Source organism: Zootoca vivipara, chromosome 9, assembly GCF_965207765.1.
Source record: "Zootoca vivipara chromosome 9, rZooViv2.hap1.1, whole genome shotgun sequence".
Lineage (NCBI taxonomy): Eukaryota > Metazoa > Chordata > Lepidosauria > Squamata > Lacertidae > Zootoca > Zootoca vivipara.
In genome coordinates, this window is record NC_142592.1 from 6,168,734 (window position 1) to 6,192,575 (window position 23,842).

At 41.4% G+C, this 23,842-nt stretch overlaps 1 protein-coding gene across 3 annotated transcripts in view; it reads right to left on the reverse strand.

The window, feature by feature from the left end:
- Window positions 1–23,842, reverse strand: part of RELN (reelin) — a 293,927-nt gene that overhangs the window by 174,836 nt on the left and 95,249 nt on the right. For all 3 annotated transcript variants that reach the window (XM_035127392.3, XM_035127390.3, XM_088652142.1), the window contains exon 4: window positions 6,147–6,217. In XM_035127392.3, the coding sequence (XP_034983283.3) occupies window positions 6,147–6,217 (71 nt within the window). The remainder of the gene's footprint in view (window positions 1–6,146; window positions 6,218–23,842) is intronic.

Consider the following 23,842-nt stretch of genomic DNA (forward strand, 5'->3'; position numbering starts at 1 on the left):
TCCCAGTGGTCTTTCCTTCTCTGGTCACTGCTGTGGATATATGACCTGACTGTATGTCTCCAGGCACTAAAAGCCACCACAAATCTCTGTCACTGTAGCTCTCCAGCAGTTTGACTTTAACCTCAAAGGCACACTATTCCTTTGTCTCCTGAGAGAGACAGGTGCCAACAGCAGAATTGGCTCCTGTCCACATTTGCATAAAGCTTCATTTGTACATATTCAAAAATGGGCACTCCTATAATACTTATTTCCTGTGGCCAGTTATGAATATGTCAATTGTTAATGAATAATAATATTTCTCAAGTTTTCTAATCCAATATTTTCCGGCAGATGGACAGAAATTTGGCTTTTGCACATGCATGTGTATTGTAGAATGACTGCAACATCAAGTGATATTTATTTATTATTTCTATTTCTATTAGGCTACCTTTTCTTCAAGGAGGACACACTTTTTTTCTAAGGGGTGGGGGGAGTATATGTCTTTCCTCATATCCATTTTATCTCAGAGCAGCCCTGGGAAGTAGTAGTGACTAGTCCAAGTTCACCTAGTGAGCTTCATAGCTCTGCGGGAGTTTGAACCTGTGTCTCCAGTAGACCATAACAGCACAGATATTGCTCTCTGGTTCATCAACGAGGATTGCTAGGTTGATGGGTTCTAGCAACAAGGTCTATACTTATGGAATGCCCCACCCCCAAACCACTACATGTGCCCTTGTTCCTAATGATTTCTTTCAGGTGTGTTTATTTCCATCTGTCTTTTATTAATCAATATGTCCTGATGACGTTTTGCTGCTTATTTTAAGGAGTTTTAATGTGGATTTTAACTTTGCAATTTGTATATTTGTTATGCTTATTTTGACATCACTTTGTACACTACCTTGTGGGGGCAACTGCCCTGAAAAATAGTTTGTAAAAGTTTTAATAAAATACACTCAGCTGCATTTGTGAACCAGCCCCAAAACTTTTATTTGAGCCATCCAATACTGTAATAATATGTGAGTTTAGGCACAGCCATCCTTATACTTGCCAGCATTTTCCACAGAAATGTATTGATTGCCCTGCACTGATTTTTGTTCTGCTGGCAATATTTTTGCAGACATTTTTATTAGGATTCATAGGAACAAAAAATGTATTTTATAAGGAGTGGGGAAATAATTCAGCATGCATGAGTTACTTACCTTTTGGTTTTGAGATAAATTATTTGTAAGGTTAAGCAAGTATTAAATGCCCAACAAAAGACAGTTCTTAACTTCTCACCCATAAAAAATTAATGTTAAGGGCATTTCATTTCCCAAATTTCTAGACTGTCTGAAAAAGATTAGGGATTCTTTGCCTCAAGTACCTTTAAGCTAATTTTAAATTCTAATCCTTCATCTGAGAAATTATAGAGGAACTATGAAGTTACCATTAAACGAGTGATGAACATACTTTTATATCCCCCGGAATAATTTCTTTATTACAATTTATATTTTATTGCACTAGGGTGAAGTTTTGACCTTCACATATTGTAATTAAGGTCCAAAAATGTCAAACACCTGGAGGATCATATAAAATAGAGTGTAGCACTTTTCAAAGTATTTTCAAGTTTAGAATCTTACCAAACCAAAATTATTATTATGAGCTTCAATTTAGCCAAAGTTGGGGCATTTTCAAACCCATTTGTTTAATTAGAAGATTTATAAGCCACTTGATTGAAAAAAAAAACCAAAACCCTAAAACACCTCTCCAAGTGGCTTACAAGTAAAATAAGAGAGTTTAGTGAGAGAGATCTGATGTTTAACACTCCTTAAAATCAGCAGAGATAAAAAGTCCCTAACTTTAGTTGGATTACAGGTAGGTAGCCATGTTGGTCTGACGTAGTCGAAACAAAATAAAAAAATTCCTTCCAGTAGCACCTTAGAGACCAACTAAGTTTGTCATTGGTATGAGCTTTCATGTGTATGCACACTTCTTCAGATACACTGAAACAGAAGTCACCAGACCCTTATACATAGTGAGAGGGTGGGGAGGGGTATTACTCAGAAGGGTGGTATGAATGGGTGATTGACTGATAGGTGTGGTAAACCTGTTGATGACTGTTAACGACTGCAATTGGTGTTACAGGAAAAAGCAAGGGGTGAGATGGCTAAAGGTAGCTTAACATGTATAATGAGATAAGAATCCAATGTCTCTATTCAGACCAGGTCTCTCCATTATTTTAAGTTTGGTAATAAGTTGCAGTTCAGCAACTTCTCTTTCCAGTCTATTTCTGAAATTCTTTTGTGATAAGACAGCTACTTTGAGATCATGTATAGAATGTCCTGGGAGATTGAAGTGTTCTCCTACTGGTTTCTCTGTCTTGTGATTCCTGATGTCAGATTTATGTCCATTTATCCTTTGGTGTAGGGTTTGGCCTGTTTGTCCAATATAGAGAGCTGAAGGGCACTGCTGGCATTTGATGGCATACACAATATTAGAAGATGAGCAATTAAATAGTCCTGAGATGGTATGTTTGATGTTGTTGGGGCCAGTAATGGTGTTGCCCGGGTGTATGTGGCAGCAAAGTTGGCATCTGGGTTTATTTCAGGCTCTGGTACCAGCGTCCATGTTAAGTCTGATGGTTGTATTATTGTGGGTGAGGAGTTGTTATTTTCTCTATATCCTTCCTTTTCCTCCTGCAGTTGCCTACTGGGCTTGGAGACAGATCTGATGCACCCTCACTAGGTCTTTCCCTGGGTGCAGATAACTGCCCAGGTAGAGTCTTCAGCTCTTGAGCCAATAGGGAGAATGAGGTAACTTGTAGGAGGATCTTGGGACGCGGGTGGCACTGTGGGTTAAACCACAGAGCCTAGGGCTTGCCGATCAGAAGGTCGGCGGTTCGAATCCCCGCGACGGGGTGAGCTCCCATTTTTCAGTCCCAGCTCCTGCCAATCTAGCAGTTCGAAAGCACGTCAAAGTGCAAGTAGATAAATAGGTACTGCTCCAGCAGGAAGGTAAACAGTGTTTCCGTGCGCTGCTCTGGTTCGCCAGAAGCAGCTTTGTCATGCTGGCCACATGACCTGGAAGCTGTATGCCGGCTTCCTCGGCCAATGAACACCACAATCCCAGAGTTGGTCATGACTGGATCTAATGGTCAGGGGTCCCTTTACCTTTAGGAGGATCTTATGGGCTAAGAATCAAATTTTATCATATGTGGTGGGAGTGTAAGAAAGTGAAAGGCTTTTGGGATATGATATATAATGAACTTAGGAATTACTGGTACTGGAATCAAAAAGCAAGATATAAAACTTTTCCAATATTCATTGCACAAAATTTTGTGCAAATTTTGCGGCAAGAATATTCATTGCACAAAAAAGGAAAATTTTGTGCAAATATTGCGGCAAGAATATTCATTGCACAAAAAAGGAAACAAGAAGAATTACCGACAAAAGAAGAATGGACAGTGAAATTGATGGAGTATGCGGATTTGGATAAGATGACGGGAAGAATCCGAGAACAGCGGGAACAGAAGTTAATCAAAGATTGGACTAAATTTACAGACTATTTGAAAGACAGTTGCATTCAAAGTACTACGTTGGTAGGACTGAAAGAAACTTTGTAAGTTATAGTAGAGAAAAGTCATTGAAATATACTTTTTAGTGATAAGTTTTGTTATAATAATACAGTGGTGCCTCGCTAGACGAATTTAATTCGTTCCACGGGTCAATTCGTATAACGAAAAATTCGTCCAGCGAATCCCATAGGAATGCATTGAAAAAAAATTATTTATTTTTTGCCCATAGGAACGCATTAATTGAATTTCAATGCATTCCTATGGGAAACCGCGATTCACTAGACAATTTTTTCACAAAATGAATTCGTCTTGCAAGGCAACCTCCGCTAGAAAAATCTATTCGTTAAGCGAAAAATTCGTCTTACAGGGCATTCGTCTAGCGAGGCACCACTGTTTAAGTCAGTGATTGATAAGTGAAGTATAGATGTCAGAATTAATGTTAGAAAATCATTAGAAGGGGTGGATGGAAGCCAAGGCTCTAAAAAAGCCAAAAGGATAAAATGTGAAAAATAATGTGTTGAATTTGATTATGTATTGTAAAAAACTAATAAAATATTATATGGCAAAAAAAAGAATCAAATTTTCTTTCATGGGAATTCTATGAATTCTGAAGCAAGCTTCCATTGTCAAGCATATGTGACTTGGAAGTGCGTTCTGGTGAAATCAGTAGCTCTTAAAAGATCGCTTAAAGGAATATTGCAGAATGGTGAAATGCTGTAAGTGAATTTAGAAACAAGTTACATTTATTGATACATGTTTTTAGTTGCATGGTTTGTGTCCTTGTATACACAGTGATGTGCTTATCGGCAACCTAAAATATATCAAGAAGATAAGGACAGATGAGAGAATGGAATGAGAAAGAGGAGCTGGCAACTTACTCCTGGCACTGGAATGAGGCAACAATCAGAGCAGCTGCTCTGGTGGTATGAATTCATAACTCAGGTTGCAAAGTCTCCCCATACGAGTCAACAAGTGACTTGGAATGATTGCCTGCAGGGGCACTTTCTCTCTCTTGCCTATGAGAAGAAGCGCTCACTGTGCACACTGAGTGCTTCCCATATCCCACAGAGCAGGCGGATAATTTCCTTTCATACCTAAGAATGGGAAGCCTCTGTGCATGGGGCTCTGGAACTCACCACATGTATATCTTTACACTCCGGGTCACTGATTACCTTTCTTCATCATCTCTTCCATTTTTCAGCTTTAAAAAGGCAAGAAAGCCCACCAAGGGAGGCATGTTTGGTTTGTTCAGTGCTCAAATTTAAATCTAAATAGCACAAATCAATGCTTATTAAAGAGGAAGAGATATAATCATTCTTAGCAATGCTTCCCTCTGTTCATGTTTCCTTTGCATACATTTTTGGAATATTTAGCAAAATATTACAGAACCCTCCCCCCACCCAATAAGGAATATGCATAGTATTAAGATCTTGGGTTCACTTGGAGTAGTTCTTTGGATCATAGTTGTGAACTAATTAGGAGTTGCTTTTAACTGGTGCTTTGAAACCTGCACACAATCCTGATTGTAAATACATGAGGATTGCCACGCTGCGTGGCACATATCCCTTTGCTTTTGTGTTACTCTTAACAAAACAGAAGATTCTTTTATGGATTAATTTTAAAAATGCAGACTTTATGCAATATACAAAGAGCAGGAATTTTATGAAAGTGCAGAATTTACAACCTTTTAAGATTATATTGATTGATGGAAAATGCCAAGAAACACGCAATGATATATCTGTGTCTAATTTTGAACAACGCCAAGAGAAAGGTAGAAATCATAAAGTATTTGTGGTGTTTGAAATGTCCCTGAGGCTGCCACATACCTTTCATCTGTTCCTAATCTATAAACTAAATTTAAATGGGAAAAACCAAGATTGACTCCCTGTACACCTCTACTAAAAAGGAAGCCCAAAGGAGTTCATGGGGCTTTCTCATAGGTATAGGATTACAGCCTAACTTGGACTTGATGCTTCGTGGTTCAATGCAGGTATTTAGAATGCATCCCAGATACCTGGGAGGCAGAACAGAACTTGTTTGAATGATATCGATGGAGTTCTAGATAAGACAGTTAATCCAGTCATTTCATGTATCAATCCCTCTCCCCAGGGAACTCTGAATTCTGAGGAGCCCACTAGCAACTCTCAACACTCTCAACAAACTACAGTTCCAGAATCGTTTGGGGGAAGCCAGGACTGTTTAAAGTGGTGATACTGCCCTAAATATATAGTGCAGGTGGGGCCTTAATGGAGCTTGTCATGCAGGTGTGAGAAAATCTGCATCTGTTGAAATTCTCTCTTCTACACAATTATGCAAATCACAAGTCATTTGCATCTGCTCATCTTAGTGTTAGATGGACTCTTGAGCAGGGTGGGGAGGTCCTGGCAGGTCTTTTCAACCAAGAAGCTCAACAAACAGCTTGTGTTTTACCAAGCATATGGGAACAAAGCCTGAAATCTGATCCTTCAGTATGGAAGAACAACACAATCACATTCTTAATAATTTTGCATCTTTTATGTCTAACAATCAGCTATGCATCTCCTCAAGTACTAATATTGTCTACAACTACAAATGAATATGGAAGAGCAAGATTTTAAATGAAAATAACTCTTACCTCCTTGTTCACACAACTGTTGGGCTAAGGCATCCTTGAATATAACTTGGCCCCTGTGAGTAGCTGTTGCCCTGAAATATAAAGAGAGAGAAACTTAAATAATGTAAAAAGCTCAGTTATGGTACAAAATAGTTTATTTAGGTTACAGAAAATATGGGTTTGCAAGAGCATGGTAAGATACACATCACTACAAGGCCATTTCAGACAAATACCTCTCCACACATCGGCAGTCACTCGAAAGCAATTACAGTGGTACCTTGGTTCCCGAATGGCTTAGTTATCGAACAAATTGGCTCCCCAGTGCCGCAAACCGAGAAGTAAGTGTTCCGGTTTGTGAACATTTTACGGAAGCCAGAAGTCCAACACGGCTTCCACGGCTTCTGCTTGAGTGCAGGAAGCCCCTGCAGCCAATCGGAAGCAGCACCTTGGTTTTGAGCGGACTCCCGGAATGGATTAAGCTCGAGAACCAAAGTACTGCTGAATTTAAGTAGAGACCGCAGCACAGATAGTCATTTGAACATGCCATCAGTATTTTTTTCACTGATCAAAAAGCTACTTGCTTCCGGGTCATGTGGCCAGCATGACAAAGCTGCTTCTGGCGAACCAGAGCAGCGCACAGAAACACTGTTTACCTTCCTGCTGGAGCAGTACCTATTTATCTACTTGCACTTTGACGTGCTTTCGAACTGCTAGGTGGGCAGGAGCTGGGACCGAGCAACGGGAGCTCACCCCATTGCGGGCATGCGAACCACCGACCTTCTGATCGGCAAGCCCTAGGCTCTGAGGTTTAACCCACAGCACCACCCGCGTCCCTCTGCTTGGTTAGTGGGCTGCAAATCAGCACAACTATGCTTTTCACATTCACATTATAATGTGATTTGAATTTTCCATTCTTTGTTCATTCTTTTCATTTAATGAATGTAGCACCTTAGACACTGTTATAAAACTTCCAAGCTGGGTGTGCCTGCAACAGAGGGTAAAGAGAAGGGTAGGACAGAAATGGTAAAAGCACACAGAAACAGGTAGAAAACAGGCTTTGGTCATCTTGATTTCAGTTTACATTAATTTGGCTTCCTCTGGCCAGGGACACACTGCTATCACTGGCACAGCCTGATTGCTAATCATGGAAATGCCTAGCCTGTCTGCTGGGTGGCCTGGGAGGAAGAATAATGGCTGGCAACAGATGGTGTAAGCTGATTTAATACTGCCTGCTACCACCAACTTAGGGTAAAACACGGCATCCCTGTACAAATCAAGGCTGTGATTCAGGATTCCCTGTGGTTGCAGAAAAACAAATTAGTACATGAGAAGCACAAACCTGGATTTCCATACTGTTTCCACTGGAGTAGCGAACCTGGGCCAAATGCAGTTCTCTAAGCCTCTCTACCTAGGCACCGGGACTCTCCCCACACCGCCACCCAGACCACACTCCTCACTTGAGTATATTTTTTGCGTGGATAATTTGATAATACCTTTTGCTTGCCTTGATGAAGAATAGAGAAAAAGTGTGGATAAGCTACTGTACAAAGATAAAATTTACATTTACAGCTCCGCCTACGGGTACTTTTGTCTCTGGCTCTGCCCACCCCCCACCCCAGCATGTGGCCCCTGGAAGGTTTCCCAAGAGGGAAAATGGCCCTTGGTCTGAAAAAGTTTGCCCATTCCTGGTTTCAAGTATGGCTGTCATCTCTTGAATTGTGCCATAGTATTGGGCTTGGGTAGCTGCATAGGTGTACAGTGTACACTGGCCTGAGAAATTAGGGTGTCAATTCATGGAAATGGGCTTAGGAACATAGGAAGCTGTTTGACACAGAGTCAGTGTCCATCTAGCCCAGGGGTGGGGAACTTGTGGTCCTCCAGACATCATCTTTGACCATTGGCCATGCTTGCTGGGGCTGAGGGGAGTTGAAGTCCAACAACATCTAGAACTTCACAGGTTCCTGGCCCTTGATTTAGCCCCGTTTTGTTACCGCTGACTTGCAGCTTGGAGATGCTGGAAACCATGTGGTCTGCCACTGAGCTACAGCCCCTTCCAAAGGAAAGTGGAAAAGAATATTTGTTTCCCCAATTAGCTGAGAGGAGTCTTTGAAGAGATTATGAATGTAAATCAGCACAACTAGTCTTTTGCTTCTTTGAAATGCAGTAGGTACAAAGCACACCTCCAGATGCCACAATGCTGTCATAATTGAGTGCTTAATCGTCAGAGGTCTAATTCTCCTTTGATTCACGTAGCTAACTCCCAGTGACGCAAAATGGAATGTGCATTCATGTGCAAAAGGAAAACAACTTCATTAGTGATCATTCAGCTATTGGAAGACATAGTTAAAAAACAACAACCCAAAAGACACATTTGGGATTATTTGGGTATAAGATGTTCCAGGAGCAACCATGTGGGAAACAGAGATTTGGCTACATTTCTTCCTATGTAAAAAGGTAAAGGGGCCCCTGACCATCAGGTCCAGTCATGTCCGACTCTGGGGTTCCGGCGCTCATCTCGCTCTATAGGCCGAGGGAGCCGGTGTTTGTCCGCAGGCAGCTTCCGGGTCATGTGGCCAGCATGACGAGCACGGCGAACCAGAGCAGCGCACGAAAACGCCGTTTACCTTCCCACCGGAGCGGTCCCTATTTATCTACTTGCACTTTGATGTGCTTTCGAACTGCTAGGTGGGCAGGAGCTGGGACTGAGCAACGGGAGCTCACCCCGTTGCAGGGATTCGAACCGCCGACCTTCTGATCAGCAAGCCCTAGGCTCTGTGGTTTAACCCACAGCGCCACCTATATACATAAAAATATAAGGCTGTCATTGTGCAGCCCTCATTGAAGGATTTGTAGTGCTGCAATACAATCCTGGATTTGCATAAAATCAGGGTTGGGTAGGAGAGCTAAAGGAGAAGGCAGGTTGCACAACAGCAGTGGCTGTCATGGCATGAGGGGAAGGGAAGGACCCTGAGAGGAGGAAAGTGGTGGTGTAAAACAATGGCAGAGGTTTGAGTAAAGTAGGAATGGAAAGAACTGAGAGGAAAATGATGGTTTTAGGCGACAGAAGATTTGAGTAAAGTACCTTCACACAATGGAATATTTGAGGGCTCTGCATGTTTTATCTTTAAAAACATGAGGCAGCTGAGGAATGCAAGAAGGAGGTATTTGAGTACACTAAGAAGGGAGGGACACTAAAAGGGTGAAATGGCTCTTTTAAACAATGGCAGAAGTTTAAGTAAAGCTGGGGTGGAGGATCACTGAGAGGAAACGGCTGTTTTAAACAACAACAGAGGTTTGAGCAGGGTTGTAAAAATACTGCGAGGAGAAAAGTGGCTGTTTAAAACATTGACATAGGTTTGAGTAGAGTAAGCAGGGGGTAACTGAGGGGACAACTGATTGGCTCAAAATTGGGAAAGGAGTACGACAAGGCTGTATATTGTCTCCCTGCTTATTTAACTTATATGCAGAATTCATCATGCGAAAGGCTGGACTGGAAGAATCCCAAGCCGGAATTAAGATTGCCGGAAGAAATATCAACAACCTCAGATATGCAGATGACACAACCTTGATGGCAGAAAGTGAGGAGGAATTAAAGAACCTTTTAATGAGGGTGAAAGAGGAGAGCGCAAAATATGGCCTGAAGCTCAACATCAAAAAAACTAAGATCATGGCCACTGGTCCCATCACCTCCTGGCAAATTGAAGGGGAAGAAATGGAGGCAGTGAGAGATTTTACTTTCTTCGGTTCCATGATCACTGCAGATGGTGACAGCAGTCATGAAATTAAAAGACGCCTGCTTCTTGGGAGAAAAGCAATGACAAACATAGACAGCATCTTAAAAAGCAGAGGCATCACCTTGCCGACAAAGGTCCGTGTAGTTAAAGTTATGGTTTTCCCAGTAGTGATGTATGGAAGTGAGAGCTGGACCATAAAGAAGGCTGATCGCCGAAGAATTGATGCTTTTGAATTATGGTGCTGGAAGAGACTCTTGAGAGTCCCATGGACTGCAAGAAGATCAAACCTATCCATTCTGGAGGGAATCAGCCCTAAGTGCTCACTGGAAGGACAGATCGTGAAGTTGAGGCTCCACTACTTTGGCTACCTCATGAGAAGAGAAGAATCCTTGGAAAAGACCCTGATGCTGGGAAAGATTGAGGGCACTAGAAGAAGGGGACGACAGAGGACAAGATGGTTGGACAGTGTTCTCGAAGCTACGAACATGAGTTTGACCAAGCTGCGGGAGGCAGTGGAAGACAGGAGTGCCTGGCGTGCTCTGGTCCATGGGGTCACGAAGAGTCGGACATGACTAAATGACTAAACAACAACAACAACAACAACTGAGGGGAGGGGGAAGTGGCAGTTTAAAATAAGGTTTGAGTACAGCAAGAAGGGAGTTGGGGATGATTTTGCTGTGTTAGCTTTTTGTTATTAGCTTCTGTGTTGCACCCATCTCTGCTGTTTCTGTGGGACAACCATTCTCTGCCATACGTTGGTGGCAATGAAAAAAACAGGTATAAAATTAGAATTATTGGCATCCAGGAATTCTTATTTTATATCTATTTCCCCCCCTTTCACCAACAATTTCTATTTGGTAAAACTGTTTAAAAAACAACAACCCCTCAATGCCTTTTTTTTGAAAAAAATATTTTTATTGAAACTTTTCAGCATACGATACAATAAAAAACAGATTAATCTAAATAATAATAAAAAAGAAATCAACAAAAAAGATCTTAACCCTTGTCTCACATAAAAGGAAATGGACCCTCCCAGCTCTCACCAGGGGGAGTTTTCCTTCACCAGTCTCCCATCTTGGAAAAGTGTGGTGTAGTGGTTAAGAGTGGTAGACTCGTAATCTGGTGAACTGGGCTTGCGTCTCCGCTCCGCCACATGCAGCTGCTGGGTGACCTTGGGCTAGTCACACTTCTTTGAAGTCTCTCAGCCCCACTCACCCCACAGGGTGTTTGTTGTGGGGGAGGAAGGGAAAGGAGAATGTTAGCCGCTTTGAGACTCCTTAGGGTAGGGATAAAGCGGGATATCAAATCCAAACTCCTCTTCCTCCTCCTCCTCCTCCTCCTCCTCCTCCTCCTCCTCCTCCTCCTCCTCCTCCTCCTCTTCCCTGCCTCTCACACAGGGTCTTCCACCCATAGCTGCCAAGTTATCCCTTTTTAAAGGGATTTTCCCTTATGCTGAATAGGCTTCCTCGCGAGAAAAGGGAAAACTTGGCAGCTATGCTTCCACCTCCCATCCATCACCTTCCTGTGTGTACCCTCATTAATCCAAGGTAGATGACCTCAAAAAACAAAGCCAAACACAAGCAAATGTAAAGTGGATAAAAGAAGAGAAAAAGAAAACACAAGAACTAAAATCACAAGAAATAAAAAGAGAGAAAAAATTAAAGAGGACTTCTGATTCTCCAACTATCAATTATATATTTATATTCAGAGTGTTCACTCCAGAATAGTATCCCAGCTGTATTCCAAGGTAACATTCAGCTATTCTTCAATCTCCTAGGTGGTCTTTTTCCAATCTTCAACCCCAGGCATCTCAAGTCCATTCATTTTCCTTTCCATACAAAAAGTCTAAAGGGGCCCTCCAGTTGTTATTATTGCTAGATGTTATTCATTCAAACCCAGTTCCATAACTTCCCATCCCATTTCTTGTTGGCCATGATTTTCCATCATAATTTATAAAGTTCCTTTCACGCTTCTTCCACTCTTTTTCCAGAAGAATTGCCAGAAGCTTGATGACTTTTTCCTCTGAATTCACTCTGAATTCAACTTGTACACAGGATCCTCTCTCTCAGCTCTGCCTCTGCCATCTCAATATGTTTTTAATGTCTCTGTCCGTGGTTTCATTCCACTTCTCCAGCATCACAACTCCATTGTTTGTCTGTTTCACTCCTCCAGAGACTCTCCATTCCATCATCTGCTACCATTCTACTCTCATGTTCAGGCAGATCTTGATCAGTAATTTTCCCCAAAGGTTTCTGGTCTAATCCTTCTCTGATACACAATTACTTTGACTGAAAATTTTATACCTGCATTCTGCAAATCTATCCCAATAAGCTATGCTATGGGATTTGAGATTTGCGTTCCAAAGCCATTTGCAGATTGAGATAATACTATACAATGTAATAAAAATGCAGTTTTCCACTACAGAAGCAATACAAGTGGAAGATTATGAGCAAATGCTTGATTTATCCATACTGGCAGAAGCATTGCATGGCTGCTGAAGTTCACACTATCTAACTTAAAAAGCACACTGATTTCATAACCCGCACATCATGTTCTTTCATGTCATTATTAGAAGGATTAGTCACAGCATCTGAGCATCAAAAAGAAAACATTAGCCAACTGTATTTGATTACTAGAATGAATACCACTTTCAAAAAATGCAAATAACAATATTCTAAAAATTACTCTTCACCAGAAGTAATCTTTGTTACTATTTCAAATACTGTTTTCACTCCTTTGAGTGGGAGCAAACTGCAACTTTCTTTTCTTCTTCAGGTGTACACCTTGTGGTGTGATGGAAGCAGCTCGACATCTCACTGTGACATTTTCCCCCATTAATATTCACTATCATAGAAATACTGGTGCATAGGAAGTACAGATGAAGATAAAGGCATGTGTTGGCATGTGAAAACAGAACATATTACCCTTTCACTTAAATAGACATAGGTTCATTCCAACAAAATTGAAGGAGCTCTATAAGTGTTATGCTCACATAACATTTTGCATAATTACAGCTCACATGCAAGTGCTCTCTGAGAGTTCATTCCAAATGTACCTATTAATCTCCGGGTTCAAGATGTGTAAGACATCACCAACAACAACAGCAACACAAAGTTTTGCAGAAAACAGCTATGTCCAGGGCTAAATGACTGATGCTGCATTATATCAACAAGGCATCTTCCTATCCATTCCTGATACTCTACCACTGGTTAAATCTCCCCACTTTTATTAATATGGGATTGTCTTGGCATCCGTCTTTCTCAAGGGACAATGGAGTGCCAGTGGAGTCAAATCACTGCATTAGCAGCACTGAAGTGACATCTCTGGGGTACAAACCAGGGCGCCGTGTCTGGAGCTCCTGGGCTGTCCAGTCGACAAGATCAGTCTCACTGATGTGGTCCAAAGGAAAGCAGAGCAAGACATTTGGCACCAGCTTGGCTGCAGGAGTTGCTGGAAAGAGGCATACAAGGGTGCAAGGCAGGGGTAGGCAACCTAAGGCCCGGGGGTGGATGTGGCCCAATCGCCTTCTCAACCCGGCCTGTGGACGGTCCAGGAATCAGCGTGTTTTTACATGAGTAGAATGTGTCCTTTTATTTTAAATGCATCTCTGGGTTATTTGTGGGGCATAGAAATTTGTTCATTCACCCCCCCCCCCCCAAATATATATGCTGGCCCACCACATGGTCTGAGGGACGGTGGACCGGCCAACGGCTTAAAAGGGTTGCTGACCCCTGGTGTAAGGGGAGGGGTACTACCTCTGGTGGATGACAGGTTGTGTTCCTTCTGGGGTAGTTTGTCCACCTGTGGTTCTCACCCTGCACTTAGCTCTCATCTGTCACTCCTAGAGGCTGTCAGGAACTTATACCAATGGTTTCAGAGAGACTTTGTTTTACTGGCTGAGTTTTACCACCTTGACTGTGAGTCCTAGAAGAACTACTCCCTTTCCCACCTGGCTTGGGCGGGGCGGGGGCAGGGCCCTATCTGATTCCAGCTGCAAAAGCTGAGGCTGCTGAACAGACTCCTTGACTCTTTTGCATCTTTATATCTTATTAGGATTAACGTGGAAATTGTTTGATTTGGTTGTGTACTTTGGGTGTTTTATTGTTTATGACTACTTTTGTTATGTTTGTAATTATGTGATTATTATTTTTAATGTCGTAAGTTGCCTTGAGCAAAGTTTGAACTGCGGAAAGGTGGTATACAAACAAAATTATGTATGCATGTACTGAGACTTGAGCCCTAACTAAAAACAAGTTTTCACATCTATAAGGCTCCAGCAACATCCACTGTATAGCTCACAGCTGGCTTTATATTGCCCACTGTTTTTAGTTTATGTATAACTGGGGAGACTTATTATTAGCATTATGTCTTTAAGAGAGGACTCCTGTCGTGGTAATGAGTACATACGTTAGGTGGATTCTCTAAACGGAAGAACATATGCTTGACAAATCCCAATAGTCATGAAAAGGACAAGCTATTGTGAATTCCAGACAAAAGACTGCATGCCAGGAAATTTCAATGCCAGCTGTTAACAGGAGTACAGCGCAAAGAGGTATATATTTCATATTTTATTTAAATTTTGTTGAATCAGAAGATAACTTTTAAGTGCTTCTATAAAAAGAAAGGGAACTCTTTTTTCACATCTTTATTTAGTTCTTCAGGGCTTCAAAATTTCTCCTGACTCTCTAATGCATGTCATTACCTGTGTTGTGTTCTGACCCATGTATACGGCACACTCTTTCTATGCCAATAAAGGAGATTTATTGATGGCTTACAATGAGATCATGTATGCATTTCAATTGGGTTTACTCCCAGATACTCAAACAGGATTGCAGTGTTAATAGCTGTATTTTCCTGCAGCAGAAAGGAAGTTGTTCATCTATTACACGTTATGCAGACTCACTTGGCAATTCATTAAGAGACTGTGTGCTTAAAGGACATAAGAAGAATCTTACAGGAACAAAGCAAAGGCCCATCTAGTCCAGGATCCTGCTCTTACAGTGGCCGACCAGATGCCTCTAGGAAGTCCATAAGCAGGGCCTGAGTACAACTGCACTCTTCCCAGTTGTGATTCCCGGGAACTGATATACAGAGGTGTGCTGCCTTCAATGCTGGAGGCAGAAAATAGCCATTGTGCCTAGTATCCATTGGCAGCCTTATATTCTATGAATTTATAATCCTCTTTTAAAGCAGTCCAAATTGGCGGCTCTCAATACATACTGTGTTAGTGAACTGCCCTTTAACCTTCCTGCTCCTATCCTAGAGATATCTTTTCTCTAGATTATATATATATATATATATATATATATATATATGGAGGAGAAGCAGCAGCACATGTTATCTATCTGGAATAACTGGAGACATCAAAATTCGTAATTAATTTTTTTGGGTGGTAGTGGTGGAATTGGTTGGGAAAGATTTGCTTTTCCATTCTGCCTGCAAAGAGTTCCATGGAACTCAAAGTTTTGCAAACTGTTAGATGAAGTGGAGTTGCTGCAACAAAAGATACCAAATAATGTATTTGATATCTGACACTGCACTCTACTGCTTTGGGTAACATTTGAAGTCATCCCTGTAGCTGCAGATAAAGCAATTAGCAGGTGAAATGTCCATGCTGTGAAATGCTTCACTTGCAAATCAAGCTGCTGTTCAAGGCAAGCAGGAAAACTAGACAGGGGTGTTGTTGTTTTCTAAACAGCCGACAATAGTGCTTAAATAATTTGTCTTATGGTGGGCTAGAAGTTCTTAAGAATTCCTGGGTAAAATACATTAAATACATACAAATTGTAGTATGAAATTATTATGTTCGTTGCTAAATATTTACGGTACTCACCTCACCTCACCCCAGCCCTGTATTTTAAGTTGGGAAATATGGCTAATAATATTTTCTCCTTTCACCTGGGCTGTGGAAGACATTCACTTAGCATTAAAGCTCTGGCGTGAAACTATTTTTATAAGAACACCAGAAGGGCCTTTTTAGATCAGACAGTCATCAAGGGCCCATCTCCTTCAGTATGCTGTATATACCAGTGGGCAGCCGGGTGCCTCTGGGAAGCCTAAACCTCATGCATGAAGGTAACAGCCCTCCCTAGCATCTGGTATTCAAGGGGAGAAGTGTTCAAAGTCAGCAAGTGCCGCTTAGCTATCACTAATAAAAACCTTTGTAAAACCTATTTTCCTTCCTTTCCCAACCCACTGCTTTCCCACGATCTACCCTTTTTAGACAGCGTGGTCATCGAGAGGAAAAACTCCAGGTGTCCCCAAATAAGGATTTGTTCCAAATGCATTGGGCTTGGAATAAATTTCATTTCAAGCACTTTGCCCCCTCTTTCCCACCCTTGCAGTTGGTCTACTTCATAGTCTGTAAGCCTACAGAAAACATTAGTACAATTTCACTTACTTTCTATGCAGCACCTAGCATTTGGTGTGCTTTATAAAAACTGTTATCCAGCCATCCTAAGATAGTGGGCATTGTCACATCTGGTGGCAGTGAATTTCATGTTAACCATGAACACCTTGAAATATCACCTCCTCTGGTTCATCCTGAAGATACAGCTCTTCAGGATTCATTTCATTGAATGAGCCTGAGTTCTAATAGTATGGAAAGAGACATCTCTTCATAACCACTCTACCTTTTCTTTTTGGCATAAAGGCAGGATGTAACATAAGGTAATATTCTCAGGGCTGCCATAGCTGCCAAGTTTTTGCTTTTCTCGCGAGGAAGCCTATTCAGCATAAGGGAAAATCCCTGTAAAAAAGGGATAACTTGGCAGCTATGAGGGCTGCATCTAGACTAAGTTGGTTGCACCTAGTTCCCACTAAAATCAACTTAGTTGTGGTTAACTTTTCATCCTGATTTCAATGTGACTTAAGTCTGACTAACTTACAGCACATTCCTAACTGACTCAGCTACACAGCTGCAAATAAAACGTTTTAAATGTGCTGTAAAGTGCAATATACAAATGTGACACTAGATGGTGACAGTGAGCAATGCCAAATGCAATGTATTTTTCAAAAGGTTTTTGCATTTCCACACCGTTTTTTATATGTGTGTAGATTCCACCTATGTCTACTCAGAAGTAAGTCATATTGAATTCAGTGGCGCTTATACCTAGGTGAGTTAGGAATGTAGCCTTTGTCAGAATCCAGCCCTCAAATTTTATTAACCGAATAATTGTGCATGCAAGCGTTTAGTACAGCCTTGTATTTAATCACTAGCTTGGTAACCATAGGTGACAAGGAACTGCATGCAGGTGAGGTGCATTCAGGTACTGCAGAGGAGAGACAGAGATGCTATGCCTTCTTCTGTGTCTGGCATAGAAACCAATTTTTCCATCCCTCTCCTGCCAGTTTATTTTTTGGGTATCTTTCTTATAATTAACAATAATAAATGTATTGCATTTTTATCCTGTCCTTTCTCCGAGCAGGAGGGCCTGCATGTTTTTCTCTCTGCAACCATGTCCTAACCTCATTATGTGTTGTGAGCTAGGAAACATGAATAATACTGACTGGCTCAAGGTCAGCATAAGCTTTATGGCTAAGCAGAGGTTTTAATCTGAATCTTCCCAGCCTTCTCTTAGGCCCGCTCTATATCTGCCACATTATTAACAGCAGCAACAATGGGCCAAACAAGCTACTAATCAATTAATTTTTTTTAATTCAACCAAGGCATTATTCCAAATGTACAGGTTCTTCCCAGCAGTATCTATACAGTATATTGTGTTAAGAGAGATGGAGAAACAAGAAAGGTAAAAGAACAAAAAAGAGGCCTTTAATGGTTTTAAAGCATATACATTTCTAAAGAAAGAATGTTTATAAAAACAAAACACTTGCATTTGGGGGAAAGTCAAGACTCTGAAGCCTATGCACAGTGTCTTATAGACAATAAACCATAGGCTCTCTGGCATTAAGCCTCTAGAGGCACTGCAGAGGGACCTCTCATCCCTTTGCCAGGTAATTTGGACCTGGACCTGTGCCAAAGTAGCATGTTGATTACTGAACTGAAAGCAGTTCATAATCAGGGCATGGGTTTCATTTACAGCCTGGAATTGCTTGAGCGGTGTTGGCTCCTCCCTGATCCATGGGAGAGGAAGTGTAGCAGCAGAAAAAGCGTTCGTTGCAGCACAAAGTACTGTACTTTGTTTGATCTTTGACTAGTGATGTAGCAGTCTCTAACAGTTTGTTGCAACGAATATGACTTGCAGCAGCCCCAAGGCTGTTCTAAACTCTGCCAATGGCTCTTTTGTCTCCTAGGTGTGTCAGGACAGGTGGCTCAAAAATCATATTGTCTCCTCCATTCCCTTAGCTGTACCGAACAGGGCATTAAAGGTGATTGAAATATTCTCACCACCACCACCAAGGTTCTTCATTTTAGCAAAATTACTGAGAATAATTGGGACTTGCGAAGGAGGAACAACCCAAGATGGCTACAGGAGGTTTTGCAAACAGTTATCTCTGCCTTATTTATGTGTACAACAAAGAAATGACAGACTCTCACCTAAAATATCATGAATATGAGTTCCCAAGGCCAGTATGTTGAAGAGATATACAAATGTTGCTTCAGTCTTGAAGAACAAAGAGCTATTACATAGTAAATCCAACCCAACCATCTGGAGTGGGGATCTAAAGATTAATACCATAGCTAAGGATGCATGTTTGTCAGAGCTGTAATGGATTTTCCAACTTATACAAAATTCTCCATGACTTTTCACAGCTGAGAGCATGGAAAGCTGCCCAGGTATGTGTGGGAGCTAAAACAGTAAGAATCCTTATAATGTCATTAATGTTATTTTCCTGGGTTGGGAGACCTCAGTGATTCTATGATATTTCCTGTGTATTGGAATGAAATACAGATATAACTGGCAAAATACCTGGCTGGTGCTCTGCAAGGAGCTGAGGAAAGACAACAGTTCTGATTAGGAAGTAAGCAGTAGTCTTCCTCCACCAATATTCCCACATGCTTTTTGGATTTTTTAAAAAATAAGTAAATGATAATATGGCAATGACAACTGTTGCTTGCTAGTTAAGGCAGTGAAGGTGAATAGGTTTTATATTTTACCTATTTTTGTGGGACTTTAAAATGTATGATTTTTTCCTATGGCTCTTCATAAATTTACCCTGATAAACCAATTACATCTGAAGCAGCAGAGACAAATACACAATAGGATTACCCATGTGGGAATTTGGCTAGCTTACTTAGCCTTAGTCATTGCTTGGCCTAAAGACTGAATGAAGTTTTGTGGATGAAACTAAAGTAAGTTTTTAGTGCTAACAATTTCAAGGGAGTTCTGAAAATCATGGGAATCATAGCACTATTGGGGGGTGGACTATTCATGTGAGTGTACTAAACACATGGATTTCATTTCTTTGCTCCTTCTGGATTTTGGACTTAAGACATATTTCAAATCTTCTTAAAATGGGAAACTCAGGATTTCTAAGAAACTAAATACATCAAAGTTTCAGGATTTAAGAACAGCACTCAATAAGGTTTCATTAAAATATCCAAGTGGCTATATTATTTTAAAACTGATTTTTTTAAAAAACAAACAAACATATGTACATACAGACAGGCCCCATTTGCCATTCTCCACCTTGGCCCCCAAATTAGGCTTTGGAACAACACTCTAATTTTTAATCATTACTGATCTCTGTGACAGGTAGGTAGCCGTGTTGGTCTGATGTAGTCAAAACAAAACAAATAAATAAAAATCCTTCCAGTAGCACCTTAGAGACCAAGTAAGTTTGTCATAGGTATGAGCTTTCATGTGCATGCACAACAGTGTATCTGAAGAAGTGTGCATGCACACAAAAGCTCATACCTATGACAAACTTACTTGGTCTCTAAGGTGCTACTGGAAGGATTTTGTTGTTGTTGTTTTGATCTCTGAGAGATGGCCTCCTTTTTTAGCAAGGGCAACGAGAATGAAACTGGATAATTTGGCATGAAGTCTAACATTGAAAGTAGCACACTCCTATTAATTTCAGTGTCGGCTTTAGCTGACCAGGTCAGTCACAGCTAATAGGAATTAGACTGGTGCCTTAGGGAAAAGTACGTCTTGACCTGGTAATCAAGTCAAACTGCAATTGGTGCTCCAGGGAGGCATTTGTTTGTTGCTTTTGAACATGCCAAAGGATCTTGAGTCTCTTCAACTCTAAAGATTTCTGAAGAAAGCTTTTTTGTTCAGAACCAAATATCACAGGTCAGCGGTTTTCAATTTGTGACCATGAGAATGCTGGAGCTCTCTGGAAACTTAGCAGGAGTTCCATGGTGGGGTCAGCAATTGCAGACAAGGTCCCCAAAAGTCAACTGCTTGGCTACTATAGTTTCATTTTCTTACTTTCTTTATAATCCACTTTTCATTGTTCACGCCACCCCAATTTCCCCCTGCAATATTCAGATGCAGGGAAAAGTTGAGTGTATTCTAGGGCACATTATCATACACAAAACTGAAAATCACAGCAAGGCCCAACAGGCTTGGTCAGTGTTGTGTATCATTAAATTCACATTGCAACCAGTCCTTTCTGCTCTTCACACCATGAAGGCACACCATGGGATTACAGCATATTACCGTACATAAAAAGGGGTACTTTCATTTTGCTCAAAAATCCACTTCTAGAAACACCAGCTCATCAAGTGCAGGTGTGGAAATCTGAAAATGTTGAGCAAGGAAATTCTCAAGCAACCTGAATACTTGCACTTTATTAATAAAATTAACTTGTTCTGGAATGTACCGTTACTTCCTAGGGTGCTCAATTCAAATTGCATTTCTACTGCCCTTTTCAATACATAACACTTGCCTCTCTGTATGCATCATTGCAAGCATTTTGAAATGCTTGCCGTTGCCTTTGATTCTGAAGAAAAGCAAGTGCACTCTTTTCCCACTTTCTCTCTGCATTATCAAGAAAGGGTTACTGCAGTGGCATCTGCCAAATCAGTCAATTCATATGAATAATAGAACAAGCCTCTGTTGTTTCTCTGCTGACGCAGTAGCAACAATTGGGTCCTTTCCAGCAGAGAAATCATGTTCTTACATTCTAGACTCTACCTTGTGTTGCTTTTATTTGGGTTACCTATGGAATATTGATTACATATGTAACTACTACCGGTATCTAAAACCTTGATTTTGTTGTTGAATGGCTTTTTTAAAAGAAAAGGAGATAGTGAACGATGTCCTGTGGCAATGGTATGCATGCATGCTTACATGGAAGTAAGTCCCACTGTGTTTAAATGAGTTTACTCCCTAGTCAGTGAGTTTAGGATTGCAGCCCAACTCTAATTTGTATCCCTGTTCTAAGAATGATAGGCAGTTCACACCTAACCCAAACATGAGAACTTGGTCAGTAAAGAATATATGTTTGCCTTGCTGATAGTAATGAACTACAGTCGTACCTTGGTTCTGGAACGACTTGCGACTTGAACGTTTTGGATCCCAAACCCCGCAACCCCGGAAGTGAGTATTCTAGTTTGTGAATGTTTTTTGGAAGCTGAACGTCCGATGCGGCTTTCGATTGAGTACAGGAAGCTCCTGCAGCCAACTGGAAGCCATGCCTTGGTTTTCAAACATTTTCAGAAGTTGAACGGACTTCCGGAATGGATTCCATTCAAGGTACGACTGTATATCTTCATATATTTTGCATACTGAACAGTTTACTGGCATAGTGATCACAGAATGTGATCTGTGAGGTAGAATGTCACTGGTAAAAGTTGTATCTCTTCAACAAGTGACCTCAGGCAATCCAGTATGCTGGTGGCCATAGCTAGCCCAACTGCAATATGAGGACAACAGAATTGACCTTCCTTTAATAAGCGTTGTAAGGATTATTGAGATGGTGTATGTCAAGCATGGCCAAACTTGGCCCTCCAGCTGTTTTGGGACTACAATTCCTGTCATCCCTCAGGGCCGGCTCTAAGGGAAGGCTGGGTGGCGCAGGGCGCCAGGGGGGTGCTGCGCCCGCCCACCAGCCGCGGTGAGAAACGGGGCGGGGGGGCGTGCCGGAGCGATCTCCACACTACAGCGCCAGGGCGCTCGACATGCTTAAGATGGCCCTGTCATCCCTGACCACTGGTCCTGTTAGCTAGGGATGATGGGAGTTGTAGTCCCAAAGCAGTTGGAGGGCCAAGTTTGACAATGCCTGGTGTATGTGAACTAATTCAAACTCTAAAGAGTTTGCTATGCATTTAGTAAGCTGGAATGTGGCCACTTTCAAGAAATATTGGTAGATATTATTTTTGGAAGCCCTGTAATATGTCCCAAAAGCAAAACAGGGGGTGGGGGAGAGGCACTGAATGCAAGAATAAACCAAAGAGACAAGGTGCCCAAAATGTTGGTATTGTCCAACAAGTTTCAGAAAGAATGAATTCCTTCAAGGACAATCCTTACTATTGGCACTTTGATAAGTTTTTTTTCTTTTTTCCTCTTGCAATACATCTCACCAGCAAAACAAGGCCAGCTGGCTGGAACACAAGGCAGGTCCCCCCCCCCATTGAAGCCCCCCTTCCCAGTTGTGGAATTCCCTCCCAAAAGAGATGAGGCTAGCTCCATTTCTGATGGCCTTTAGGCCAGTAGTGAAAACAGTCTTATTCTGCATGGCTTTAAAATGTTTTTAAATATATTATTTAAGATTTTAACACGACTTCATTTGATGTTAAGGTTTTAGTTTTGATTTTTTTTGTTACTTGGTGGTAGTTTTTTTTAGTTGTTTTTCAACTTCAGTTTACCTAAAATAAATAATTTTCTTCTTTATGTTACACTTCTGATATTTGGATTCACAAGCCATAAACGTGCTGCTTACCCTTGGAAAAACATTGCTTGTTGCTCTTTCCTCCCCCATCTCTAAAATGGTATCACTGCACACTCATGGGGTTGCTGTGAGCACAAAGTAGATAAGCATCCTCATTCAGTGACCCTTATCAGGTGCAAGGACTGTGATGTGCATTATCTGGTATGTGCATTATCTGGTATGTGCATTATCTGTGATGTGCATTATCAGTGGCACAAAGCAAAATAGTGCTCTACCAAAGGGAGCAGAAATGTGTCCAAGATGTAGGTATGATTAAAGGAGGAGTCCTAAAGAATTAGGCTTCATGATGCCTGGCTTATGACCTGCCATTGGTCCCCAATGCTGAATAATGTTTCTAAACACAAACTTACATAATAAACATTCCATCACAATCCAGTCAAACATAAACTCTTTTATGAGCAATTGGATTTAAGCTGCCTAGACACCGGCAGGATTGCAGCCTTGTAATGAACAAACCCCAGCAGGAAGGAAAATTGCACCACAGCTTGTCCACAAAACAGCTGTAGGCATTCTTAAAATATAACTCTACAAAGGATTTGTGTTATGCTGTTTCTTTTTGCTCCTGCGTTCATGCTACATGGTGAATGAGCTCTGTCAAATTCTTAAAATCTGAAAAAGGAAACTGATAGAACCAGTTTCTGGCAGGTGCGTTGGAAGGAGTTTTTTTCAAACTAAATGGCTGAGCTGGAAAAGGGAAAGTTAGGTATCACCATTACTAGTTTCAATGTATCAGACAGAATTTTATGCAAGAAGCCTGGCAACTTAGTGCCCATGAGCACAGGAGGGGGGGGGGGGGAATACAGTACTTTTGTTTCAAATGCTCCTTTTCTAATCACCATAGTCAACCTCTTCTAATCCTCAAGAGCAGCTCCAACCCATAGAACAGAATAAGAATACCTTTCATCTATTTTATTTAATTTTTTTGTGCAGCCAACTGCCTATGAGATTTGTATAAGCACAAATCTCTCTTTGAGAGCCTGGTAAGCAGTGGCAGACGAAGGGGGGGGAGCAATCTGCTCCGGGTGTCATCACTTGAGGGTTTTTGTTTTTTTAAGGGCTCACGAAACATCAGAGAGGCTCGCCCTGCCCCATGGGCAGCTCGCCCTGCCCCCACGGGCACAGATCGCCCCCATGGGTGAGTCACCCCGCCCCCATGGGCAGCTCGCCCCGCCCCTGGCTGTA